Source organism: Pteronotus mesoamericanus, unplaced genomic scaffold (assembly GCF_021234165.1).
Source record: "Pteronotus mesoamericanus isolate MK-2021 breed Mesoamerican mustached bat unplaced genomic scaffold, CSHL_Meso_final contig_116, whole genome shotgun sequence".
NCBI lineage: Eukaryota > Metazoa > Chordata > Mammalia > Chiroptera > Mormoopidae > Pteronotus > Pteronotus mesoamericanus.
In genome coordinates this window covers 25,736,422-25,747,515 of record NW_026555027.1, presented here as the reverse complement: position 1 = coordinate 25,747,515, position 11,094 = coordinate 25,736,422, and the positions used below count along the sequence as shown (strand labels likewise).

General features: G+C 45.5%; 1 protein-coding gene across 1 annotated transcript; it reads right to left on the bottom strand.

Moving 5' to 3' along the window:
* Nucleotides 1–4,359: 4,359 nt before the first annotated feature.
* IL12A (interleukin 12A) lies at nucleotides 4,360–10,848 on the bottom strand. Its single transcript, XM_054576809.1, is given in 7 exon segments — nucleotides 4,360–4,515; nucleotides 6,062–6,205; nucleotides 6,311–6,352; nucleotides 6,431–6,472; nucleotides 6,800–6,913; nucleotides 9,680–9,828; nucleotides 10,731–10,848. Coding segments are annotated over 7 exon segments (765 nt in total).
* Between the last annotated feature and the right edge of the window lie 246 nt (nucleotides 10,849–11,094).

The window sequence follows — 11,094 nt, the reverse complement described above, 5'->3', positions numbered from 1 at the left end:
GGAGAATCCTTAACCTTCCTCCCCCCAGGCTGCTTTCCAGTTCTCTCTCCAACCCTGGGGATGGGGAGGCAGGTTTTTATTTTAAACCAGGTGAATTCATATTAGTTTCTCACCTGTGCAGCTCTCGAATGGGAGTTGTTTTTGCATATTTGGAACTCGCTTTGTTATTGTATTGCTTTAGGGCCCTGCTTTATCACGTAGAAGCATGTTTTCACTCCGTTTTCTAAAGAGGCCACTGTATGTGCCAATTTTTAAGTGTGTTTTCGTAAGGGTGGTGGGTTTTGGCAGTTGCCCGACATCCTCGTGAGGGTGAAGCAACACACTGCAGGCTGAGGGGCGTGATCTGAGCAGGGCAACCTGGGAATTACTGCCGGACGTGTGTTTTCCAGCTGTAGTTTTAGTGGTTCTGATAATGGCTCCATAGCTGCTGGTACTAAGACAGAAGCCCTGGGCTTAAATTTGGAAGTTCTGAAGTTCTTCCAGCCTGCCCCTGGGACCCCCAGCTCTGCCCTGAGGCGCTCCCGTGGATTGCCGTCAAATTTGTCCCAATCAGGGTGTAGTTTCCCAGTGAGTCGTCAGCGGTCTCCCTTCTGCGGAGGTCTGTCCTTGCTGTTCGCGCTAACCTCTGGCATGAGTTTCATTTATGGAAAGTGGTACTCTCTCTGCATTGATAGCAGTGTTTTATGTTCAAGCACGTTGGGAAATTTCAAAGACAGCTTTGTTTCCTAATAAAACCTAACTGCAGGGAGGAGCTTGGATGAGTTCAATGTTTAGCTCTTCCGTAGTTGTAGGAGCCATTTGCGAAAGGCAGTCTCCATGGAACCTGAGTTGGCCAACCTTTCCAAAGTGGTGCTGCTCTGCTTGGGGCATTCCTGGGGGCTGCTGATGGGTTCCCGAGGAGCCCTGCCGGACCCCTGACCCAGTCCTGTCAGGGGCTGTGTGGGGGCCACCCAATGAGAATTGCTAGGTCTCTCAAACTACCGTCTGCAAGTTGGTTTCTAAGCCATCTGCAATGGGAAATAATCGCTTTCCAGCTCACTTGTGTGGATGGTTGGCATGTAGTTTCTGACAGTAACCAGTAAAACCAACCTGTAGATATGTAGATTATTTAAATGAACAGCCTTATAAATTTGGGATTCCCCCCAGACGTAAGTATGTATGATTGTTTTGAACCAAGCAAGCATATGCATTTTATAATTTTTAATGTTTTTGAAATTGAGAATAATATGATTTTTAAAGACCATAAAGACTTTATTCCTAAATTAGAAGATGAAATGAAAAACAATTGGGAACTCATGAAGATTTGCCTTTCCCATTTTTGAGTGCCAGGGCCTGAGAACCCAAATAAGTGAGTAAATGACGTTCCCAGTACCTGAGGTTCTCCGGCATAGTGAGGAAGAAAAGAGATATGTTGGAAGTGTCCCATGACTTTCTATGACCTTAATACGAGAAGCAAAAGGGTGTAGTGGTCGCGTGCACAGGCTGGAACCGGCCTGGTGTGCTGACAGCCATTGTGACGCTGCCCACACAGGACGGCAGGCGCGGGCAGAGCTCTGAGTATCTGCTGGCGAGGGCAGTGATCCCGTCATGATAGCCCCTCATTTATGACTTAACTCGCCCCCTCAAGTTAGTCCCCATCTCCAAATACCATCGCTCTACGGATGAGGGCTTCAGCATATGAATTTTAGGGGGGCACAAGCGTTCGGTCCCTAGCGATATTGTAACGCCCTTTGCCTTAAACTAGGAAACCAAAATCAGGCTATCTACAACCAAATGTTTTGACCTCAAACGAGGACAACAACTGAATGGCCCAGGGTGACGCACCATCTCTGCAGTGCAGGCCCACACCCAGCTGGTTTTCTTCCCTGTTTGTTCTCAGTTTTCCTTTCCTCCTTAGGGTATCTAATGCCTTTGTGCATCTTGAGGGGTCCCATGCTCACCTTCGGATGTCTGGCTAGATCGCTCAGTGGGGCAGCTGTCAGTTGGTTTTCATGTTAATTTTCTGATTGAGTCATTCTCATGTGTGAGAAACACTCCATTCCCTTTTAAGAATAATTTATTAATCAAACGAATTTCTAATAGGCTATGAGTAGGGAATGGGGACTACTTTTAGGGGGCCTTGGTCCTACTAAGTTATTCTGCTCCCTACCCTTTGTTCTGTGAAGGCTAGGACTCTACCTTTTGGCCCTGGTATCTTGCAGCAAAGGGCCTCCCATCAATGCCCACCATGTGCCGAGCACCGTGGAGGGGCATCCTTTTCACTCAGGTGTTTAAGCAACAATTTGACGATTTAAAACGATGGATGTTGAGCATTGACTAGAGGCCAGCACTGTACTGGGTCATTTAATCCCCACAATCATACTGGGAAATAGGGCTGCAGATTTTTGAATTTCACAGATAATAGTAGTGAAGAAGCTTTAAGCAATCTGGCCCAAAGGCTAGTGCTATTTTTCAAGTATTGCTCCCATTGATTGTGCACGTGTTATGTGCCAGGCCAACAGTAGTGCTTGGTGTGAGTTGTTCCATTTAACCCTCACACTGATCTTTGAGGCAGGTTCCAGTGGAATCTAACGTTCTTGGAATTGGAAATAGGGAGAAGTTAAAAATAACATGATTATGTTATATAACTTAAATATTGCAGACCTAGGTGTAGAGAAAAAAGTGGAAAACTGACCACGTAATGAAGGATGGAATTACCATAGCTGTGAAGACATTTCTTGGTCAGTCATGCTTTTGAAGCATACGTCATGGTAATTTTTAGAATCTAAAGTAACCCCTGTATTCCTCTGTATAAATCCAGTCCATAGGATGGGCGATCCGCTTGCCTTTCCTTGTTTTGGGCACAGGCAAGAGACAAGTCACCATTCCATGAGGAGTGGCAGCAACTCAACAGTCCCAGCCCCATCAAGCCATGGAGCTCTTTCTACAATCAAAGCTGCTGAGATCCTAAACCCGACACTTACAGGCAAGAAATTCCTGTCTGCACATCACTTGCGGGCCATCCAAGCTTACGGAGGAATCCCTAGAGAAACAGAGATATGTGATGGGACCTAAATTCCAGTGATTTCTGTCAAGTGGGCTGGGACTCTGGAAAATGAGTGGATTTGTCACACAGAGAGGACTGGGGCAGCCAAGGGCAGTCCCCTCACCGTTCATGGGGATAGGCACTGGGGTCGGGGGAAGGACCTGGATGAGGAAGGGGAGGCCACTCTAGTGTGTTTCTTACGGATTTTTCATATTAAGGAGGAATATGATTATCAGAGTACTAAAATTATGTGTTACTCCGTCAGGTGAATCTTTTAAAATTCACATGATTTGGAGAATTAAAAAGTTGGAATGCAGTATTTGGGTCATTAAGAACATATCTCTTAAGTCAAAGCAAGGCCATTATCCTTGTGGTTCAGGCAGAAGTTCTATATAATGTAAAGCAGATGGAGACTTTTTCTCATTGTAATTTAGAAACAACTTCCCCCTGAGGGCCCAAAGTGTCATGAAAAATTAGAATGATTTAACTAGAAGGCCTCTTGATGAGGTTTTCCCCAGCTGGAGTATATTATTATGTATTTGTCCAATGCACAGTATCTTATGGGGCTGTGGCTAAGAGCGAAAAACATTTTTATGTATCTTAGATTCAGATGTTGAACCAAAATAAAGTAACTCAGCCGAGGACCTCAGCATTAAAACATATCTAGTCTAATGAGACTCCCTTTATGTGTGGGATTAAAGTAATTAGGAAATGGGTAAGAATATTGCAGCAATCTTTCCAAGGTATTTTGTTGAAATTTCATCGGAGTTTTCAGTTTTCCCATAATGTGTGTTTTAACACTTAAAGTATTCCAATTGAGAAATCTGAGAATGACTAATTCAATCATTTTATTTTTAGAACAACATAAGGTATTTCTCAAATCCATTTGAAAATAAATATTTTAATAAATATAACATAAATAAATATAAGTTAGTTCACATGCCTTCATGAACACAAAATTATATAAATAAATATTTTAAAATAAATTATGCTTGAGTGTTTCAACAAACACTTTGATATAGAAATAGCTTATAAATTCTTGCTCTTCTATTAAAAAAAACACATTCAGTGAAGGAAATTTCCCACCTTAGCAATTTGCTCATGAAAACTTTGAAATAACTTATCCATAGTAAATATGAAATATATACAATAAAATGAATCATTTAAATATAGTAGTCACATGTTCAACTTTTGGGTGGTGACTAATGTAAACAACATAATTACTAGCTTAAGTAGGACCAGGTCAAGCCACCACCTCCCCCACATCCTATAAATATTTCTTTGGTTCAGATTTTTATAGAGATGACTTTAAGGTTGGGAGAGACCTCAGCTTTTTAGGAAGAATTCAGGTAGCTCATCATCCTGTCTATGGTCACTGCACGAACTCTGAAAGCATGAAGGAGGATGCAGAGCTTGATTTTTGTCTTATAAAAATCCAGTTCTTCAAGGGAGGGTTTGGGTGGCACAGTCTCACTGTTGAAATTCAGGGCCTAGACGAACAAATAATGAGCATGACATAGATGGGATTCCAAAATTAAAACATTTGCCCACAAAAAAATGGGGAAAGCCAACACATGCCCCAGAGCCTGCAGCCCACTCCCTCATTACACCTCTGAAACCCAACCCAGGCTCCTCCCAGCCAGATGGCCAGGCAGAGCCCGAGAGGAGAGGCTCCTGTTACCCAAGCACATGGATCTCCAGTGAGCTCCGAAGAGGCCCTCAAAGCTGCTTAGAAAATCATCGGTAGACACAGCATTTTAGGAAGAAACAACTTGGTTAAGAGGACAGCTGCTGCGATACCTAATTAATTCTTAAGTGTGACATTAGGAAGCTTAGTCCTTTTCAGAACAGGGAGGCGATGGATTGCTATTGATCAAAACCCTTTATCAATAATAGACCTGTTTACTACAGAAGCCCAATTGTGTCAGATAAATAAACCTGGCAATGGACCTCCCAGTTTTTAGCCCTTTGATTTGATGACTCAGAGCAAGACCTTCTATTTGCCCAATGATCAGTAATTCCACTTGTACCTCTCAAAACACCTAGAAGAAAGGTAGGGAGAGTAAAGCCCTCCCACTTTACAGGGGGAGAAACAGAGGCACAGAGGAGCCAATGGCTTGGGCATAGTTGTCTGATTACTGGTATAATTGATTCCAGTGCCCAAATCACCCGACTCTTTGTCCTGAAAGTGAAATCGTTATCTATAATTCTGTAGGTGGTAACATTCTTGGATATCTGTATGACGTTCAGTCCCTTTCAAACAAGTAATTTGGCAAAAGAAAACAGAGAAAGAAAAAGAAATATTCCTTTTTAGACAATGATTTCTGATACCGTATTTTATCCCGTACCCTGGTCACCAAAGCACTCACCCTGCTCGCTCTTATGTGAATATTTCTATGTTTCGTATTGACATTGTGTGCTGTGATGATTTAGAAGTTACAAAGCAAGTTCTTGTCTCTGAGCAACATTGTGGATCTCCAGGTGATAGGTCATTCTTTTACTTCATTCACATTCTGGCTGAGAGTGGGCCATGCCCAGGCACTAGCCCTGCTTATTTTCTCTAGCACTATTTGCAGGCATGCATGCCAGCCCCTCACACGCACATCCTGGAGCCTTTATGAGTGAGCAAGGCACGTAGTGGAATCTCATTGACGGGGGTAACTTAAATCCTGACTTTGCCACTTACACGCAGTATGACCTTAGGTATGTGGCTAACTTTCTAAGCTTCGTGTTCCTCCTTGATCCTGACCCAGGATGGTTGCTGTGGGGACACCGTAAGAAAATGAATGTGTGACAACATGTGCAGAGAGCCTGGCGCATACCACTTGGTCAACAAATGGGCGGATGCTTTTCTTAACGTGACCCGCTCCTGTTTGCTCTTTCTCTAGAGGACACACTCAAGGCTATGGCTCTTCAGGGGGCACTCCAGGTCTCTCCCAGTGTGGGGAAGGCTGATGGGATACCTCCTCATCAGGGCCCCTGGCTGGCTGGCTCAGCCTGAAGAAGGTGCTCTCACCGCCAGCGTGAAGGCCTTACCTGCATCAGCTCATCAATAGCTGCCAGCATGTTTTGATCCAGAGTGATCTGCCTCGTAGGATCCATCAAAAGCTTTGCACTGACGGCCTTGAACTCCACTTGGTACATCTTCAGGTCCTCATAGATACTACTAAGGCACAGGGCCTGGGTGGTATGACAAAATGAGGGAAGAAACCATTGTGATGTCCTAGAGATGTTTTTCTCCCTTCCCCCTCCCCCTGCACTTGAGGAAAGACTTTGGTGTCTTACCATCATAAGAGAAGCCTTTCTGGAGGCCAGGCAAGTCCCATTCTAGAAGAAAAAAAATAATCAGACATCAATGATATGAAATTCATAAAATGGGCAGAAGCCTTTCATGTTTTGACTTACAGTTGTGAAAGAGATCTCTCTGGAAACCAGGCAACTCTCATTCTAGAGGGAAAAAAAAAATCACACATCAAAGATATTAATTCTTAGTATAAATTTTTCTGACTTCTCAAATATCTGTTTTTTGTTGTGGTTAAAAAAACATAACAAAATTTGCTGTCTTAACTATTTTTAAGTGTGTGTTTCAGTGGTACATATATCAACATTGTGAAAAACGCTGTTTTTACAAGTTCTTTTCAAATCTAATTTTGAAGTGGGACCTGTTAAAGTTGCATGATGGTAGAGACCAGAAACATGCACATTTCTGTAAGAAGGTGAAGTGTGATATACAGCTTTCACTTGTGTTGTGTGCTGTGGGAGAAGTATCCGTACCGTGGTTAGTTCCTGGGGTAAGCAGGCCTCCACTGTGCTGGTTTTATCTTTTGTGATATCTTCATGATCAATCTCTTCAGAAGTGCAGGAGTAAAATTCTAGAGTTTTTATGGCCTGTAAAAAACATGAGGAGAACCCCAGTTTATAATATCAATAAGGTACCTGGCTCCCCACACCCTGGGCTGCCGGCAAAGCCAGAACTGGCTGCCCTTCGCCTCTGTTCCTTTGACCTGCAGGAAATTCAGGCTCTTCAGAAGACAAAAGGGAGCAGGTCCTTTACACTCTCTCTCCTTCCCTCCTCTCCCTTTGCTTTTAGGGCATGTTTCCCTGAATGACAAGTTTTTCATTGTGTGAACACTATAAATCATTTCAAGTCATTTCAACAGGCTGTGCTAATGAGCATCTACACCACGCTGTGACACTTGCTTCTGGTGAAAATGTTTTTTTCTTTTGCCAAAGTGCCTGTGTTTTATGAATATCTTTTTCAATGATAACTTCTAAAGGGGAACCGTTAAGGTCACACCTTGACGGCTATAACAAACACACAACTCTCAAGACTAGTTGAGATTTAATTTGTGGTACCCACAGATACCATCTGACAAGCACCTCGGAAAACACCTTACGGAATTTATCATAAGGGGCTGGTGACTTTAGGGTTGAAGATTGAGATCATTTTCCCATGCAACAAGCCTGATGTGGGCCAGGCACTGCGCTAGGTACTAAGGAACATGATGAAGAGGTGGGCTATGTTATGTCCCCCAGGATGCCAAGTTCATCTGAGGAGACAGGCAAGTGTCCGAATGACTAGGAGACATGTCAGCAGGTGAGAAGAGCTGAGAAGGGTATGAAGGCTCTGAGGAGGGGGAGGGAAGGGAAGGAAAGGCTTCACCAGAGACGGGAGGTCTGCGGTGGGAGGATCAGAATGTTGGCCAGCAGAGGAGGGGGACTTTCATGGCAACTGCATGAGCCACGAATCAAGGCTTGAGAGTGCAGACCATGTCTGGGAATAGGTAGTAAAATCCCTGTCTGTGGTCAGGGGAATAATGCCCCCGACACATACCACCACATAGCTCCACCTCCCAGTCCCTGGAACCTGAGAGTGTGTTGTTACATGGCAAAGGGGAATTACGATCGCAGGTGAAATGAAGGTTGTTAATCAGCTGACCTTAAAATACAGAGGTTATCTTGGATTATCTGGGTGGGCCCAATGTAATCACTGAGTCCTTTGGAAGTGGAAGAGGGAGGCAAAGAGTTGAGGTCAGAGTGATGCGGATGAGAAAGACTCAGGTGGCCATTGCTGGCGTAGAAGGTGGAGGGGGGCCACACACCAAGGGATGAGGGCAGCCTCTAGAGACTGGAAAACACAAGCAAACGGAAGCCCCGCTAGTCTCCAGAAAGGGATACAGCCCTGCTGACACCTTGATTTTAACCCAGTGAGATCTACGTTAGGCTTCTGACCTTCAGGGCTATAAGATAATCAATTTGTGTTGTTTAAAGACACTAAGTTTTTGGTAACTTATTACAGCAGCCATAGAAAACGAATACACTGTTCCTGGAGGTGTTCAAGCTGTCCCGGGCAGCCACTAGCCAGTGCAGGTTGTAAAAAGTTAGGTTTGGAAATGTGGGCCCACTGGTACAGTTCTTCAGATTTTTGCAAGAGAAGTTGGAAATTTAGATTCTTTTATGAAAGGTCCACTTTTGCAATGACATCAAACAAAGAATTAAAATAAAATATAAAAGGCATGAGCCAAACTCTACAAATCTGTGTGCCCGATATGGCCCGTGAATGGCACGCTTTTGCCACCTGTTTGCTGCAGTTGCCAGCAATTTGTTTTGGCAAATTTGACACAGGAATGATCTAAAAAACAACAGATTGAGTTCTGCAATCCCTTGACCTTAAGTGCCACAACTAGGAGTGAAAGTCAGCTTTTTCATATAAAGCATCTATTTAAATTGGAGCGCCTAAATTTTACCCATATTGAACCTTTCTTCAGGAATCAAAGCACTGATCTCTGCAGTTTTCCTTTGGTGAGCCGCCTTTTTAATTAAGATTGATTGAACTGTAAGGAGCAATTGGCAGCACATTATGAAAGATAAAGGGAAAAAAAGAGTTCTTTCAGAAGGCCTTGTAGCATTGAGTTTATTTTAAGATACTCATAAAACAACAAGCTAAAAATAGTCAAGAAAGATTTACTAGAGATCAGAAAGGCAAAAGAACATCTTTGAAAACATCAGTCTTTGGCCATTGCAGCAAAAGCAATAGCTACTGGAGCACTTTGAAAAGGAAAAGAAGGTTTGGTTTTGTTTTTTTTTGCATTAAAATATGAAACCTAAAAAACAAACAAAGCTGTAAATAAAATTGGATAACTCCCTCCCTAGAAAATGAAGGCTGGACGCGCACTGTCTCAGGCTCTCTGAAACGCGGTGCTCTGACCGTGGACTGAGTCACCAGACTGGAAGCTGGTGAGCAGCGCGAGGGGCCAGTCTAATTCATCTTTGTAGTCTTGGGAGCACAGAGGCTGCACCTAATAACGGTTTCCTGGATTGATAAGTGTGTCAGAGAAAACAGTGCGGCCCGCCGCAGTTTCATCTCTGTTGGCAGGCTACAGAGAACAATGTAAATACCCACTTTCCTCTGCGTAGACACAGCCCAAAGGAGTGCTATTATAATTTATGATCACTCGCGCTTTCTCTGGGGACACTTTCATTGAGACTCTTTGGCTAACAGTTGGGCCTTTTGTAAAGCTCCCTCTTCCTCTCTCCACAGCTCCTGATGAACTTCCACAATTTCCCTGCAGTCCCTTCAGGTAACCAGGGGTTCGGAGAAGCCCCTCCCCTAGAGAGGCTGCAAAGTGGGAACGAGGACACTGAAAAGCTCACCTTGTGAAGAGTGTTGCTGACAGCCTTTAGCAGGTTCTGGGCGTGGCTGAGGCACTGGGACATTCCCGGGCCTGCTGGGGCCGTGGGGAGGTTCCTGGCCAAACTGAGGTGGTGTAGGAGGGCCAGGGAGGCCACAGAGAGGAGGAGGCCTGGAAGAGCACGAAGGGGCTGGCCAAGGCTGTCCACCTGATCTGGCCTGCCTCTTCCTTCCATCTGTGCTGGTTATCTCCACCCAACGATCTCCTCTGGGCGTCAACCTCCCTCCGCCCTTCTAGAATCATCATTAAACACCGGAGAGAGATGAATCGCCTTCTCGGAGGGCAGTGCTCTATTCCATGGGTGGAAACCAGCCCGCCTCAAGGAACCCCTAATGAGCTCAGGCAAGGGGGTTGGACTCAAAGCTTGGCCAGAAAAAGTCCCCAATTCACCAGTGGGGATCTGAGGCCAGGCGGTGAAGTGACTGTCCCCGACCCAGGACCACGTGTTTCAGAAAGAGGAGCAGTGGTGGCGACAAAGCCTCATTTTGAAGTTGGCTGGCATCTGGCCTTAAGTTAGAGCAGTAGCTGGGGGACACTGCGCCAGAAGCCACCCCTGCGGGGCCTCAGTTTCTCACTTGTGAAGTGGTCATAATAATACTACTCAGCTCAAGGGAATGTTACAAGCTCAAAAGAGACAATGTCCTTGTTAGAGCACGGAAAGCGAGCAATTGCCGAATTTTGTGGTGTATCACGCGCACCCACGGTTTTGTAGGTGCGCATTATACACAGGCATTTCTAGCCCCAAACAACATTCCATATTATACCCGTGGTATGTAATCATTATGCTACCGTTGTATAATGCGCACCCTTATTGTTCCCTCAAAAAATGTGGGCATAAAGGTGCGCATTATACACGACAAAATACTCCCCCGCTCCCTCCTTTCTCCTTTACTAGAAACTGCTGATTGTTTTCAGCCTGCCCTTAGCCGTACGAAGTCTCTGCCTCCTCTTCCCGGGCTGCCGCCGGTCCCCAGCGAGCCCGAGCCCCGAGCCTGGGCCGCCCGGTTACTCACCGAGCGGTAGGCGCATGCTGAGCGGGCGCTGCGCGGACACGGAGCTGGCGGCGGGACACGGACCGCTGGACGCAGCAGGTGAGGGCGGTGGTTGGAAAGCCAACCCAGGGGGTCACATTTTTATAATTGCCCGGAGGCGCGGCAGGACTTTCCCCGGATTCTGGTCTGCTGCTTTCTTTCTCTCTGTCTCTCTCTACATCAGCTTCTCGGTGACACGTGGAGTTCGGCCGGCGGGGCTTGCTGCGCTTTCGGCTTAACTCCCCCGGTGCCATTCGGGACGGCCCCGCCGCCTCCGGCCTGGCCCAAATCGAAAGCGAAATTCGCGCAGAATCACCGCACAGGGCCCCGGGGCACGCCCGACCCC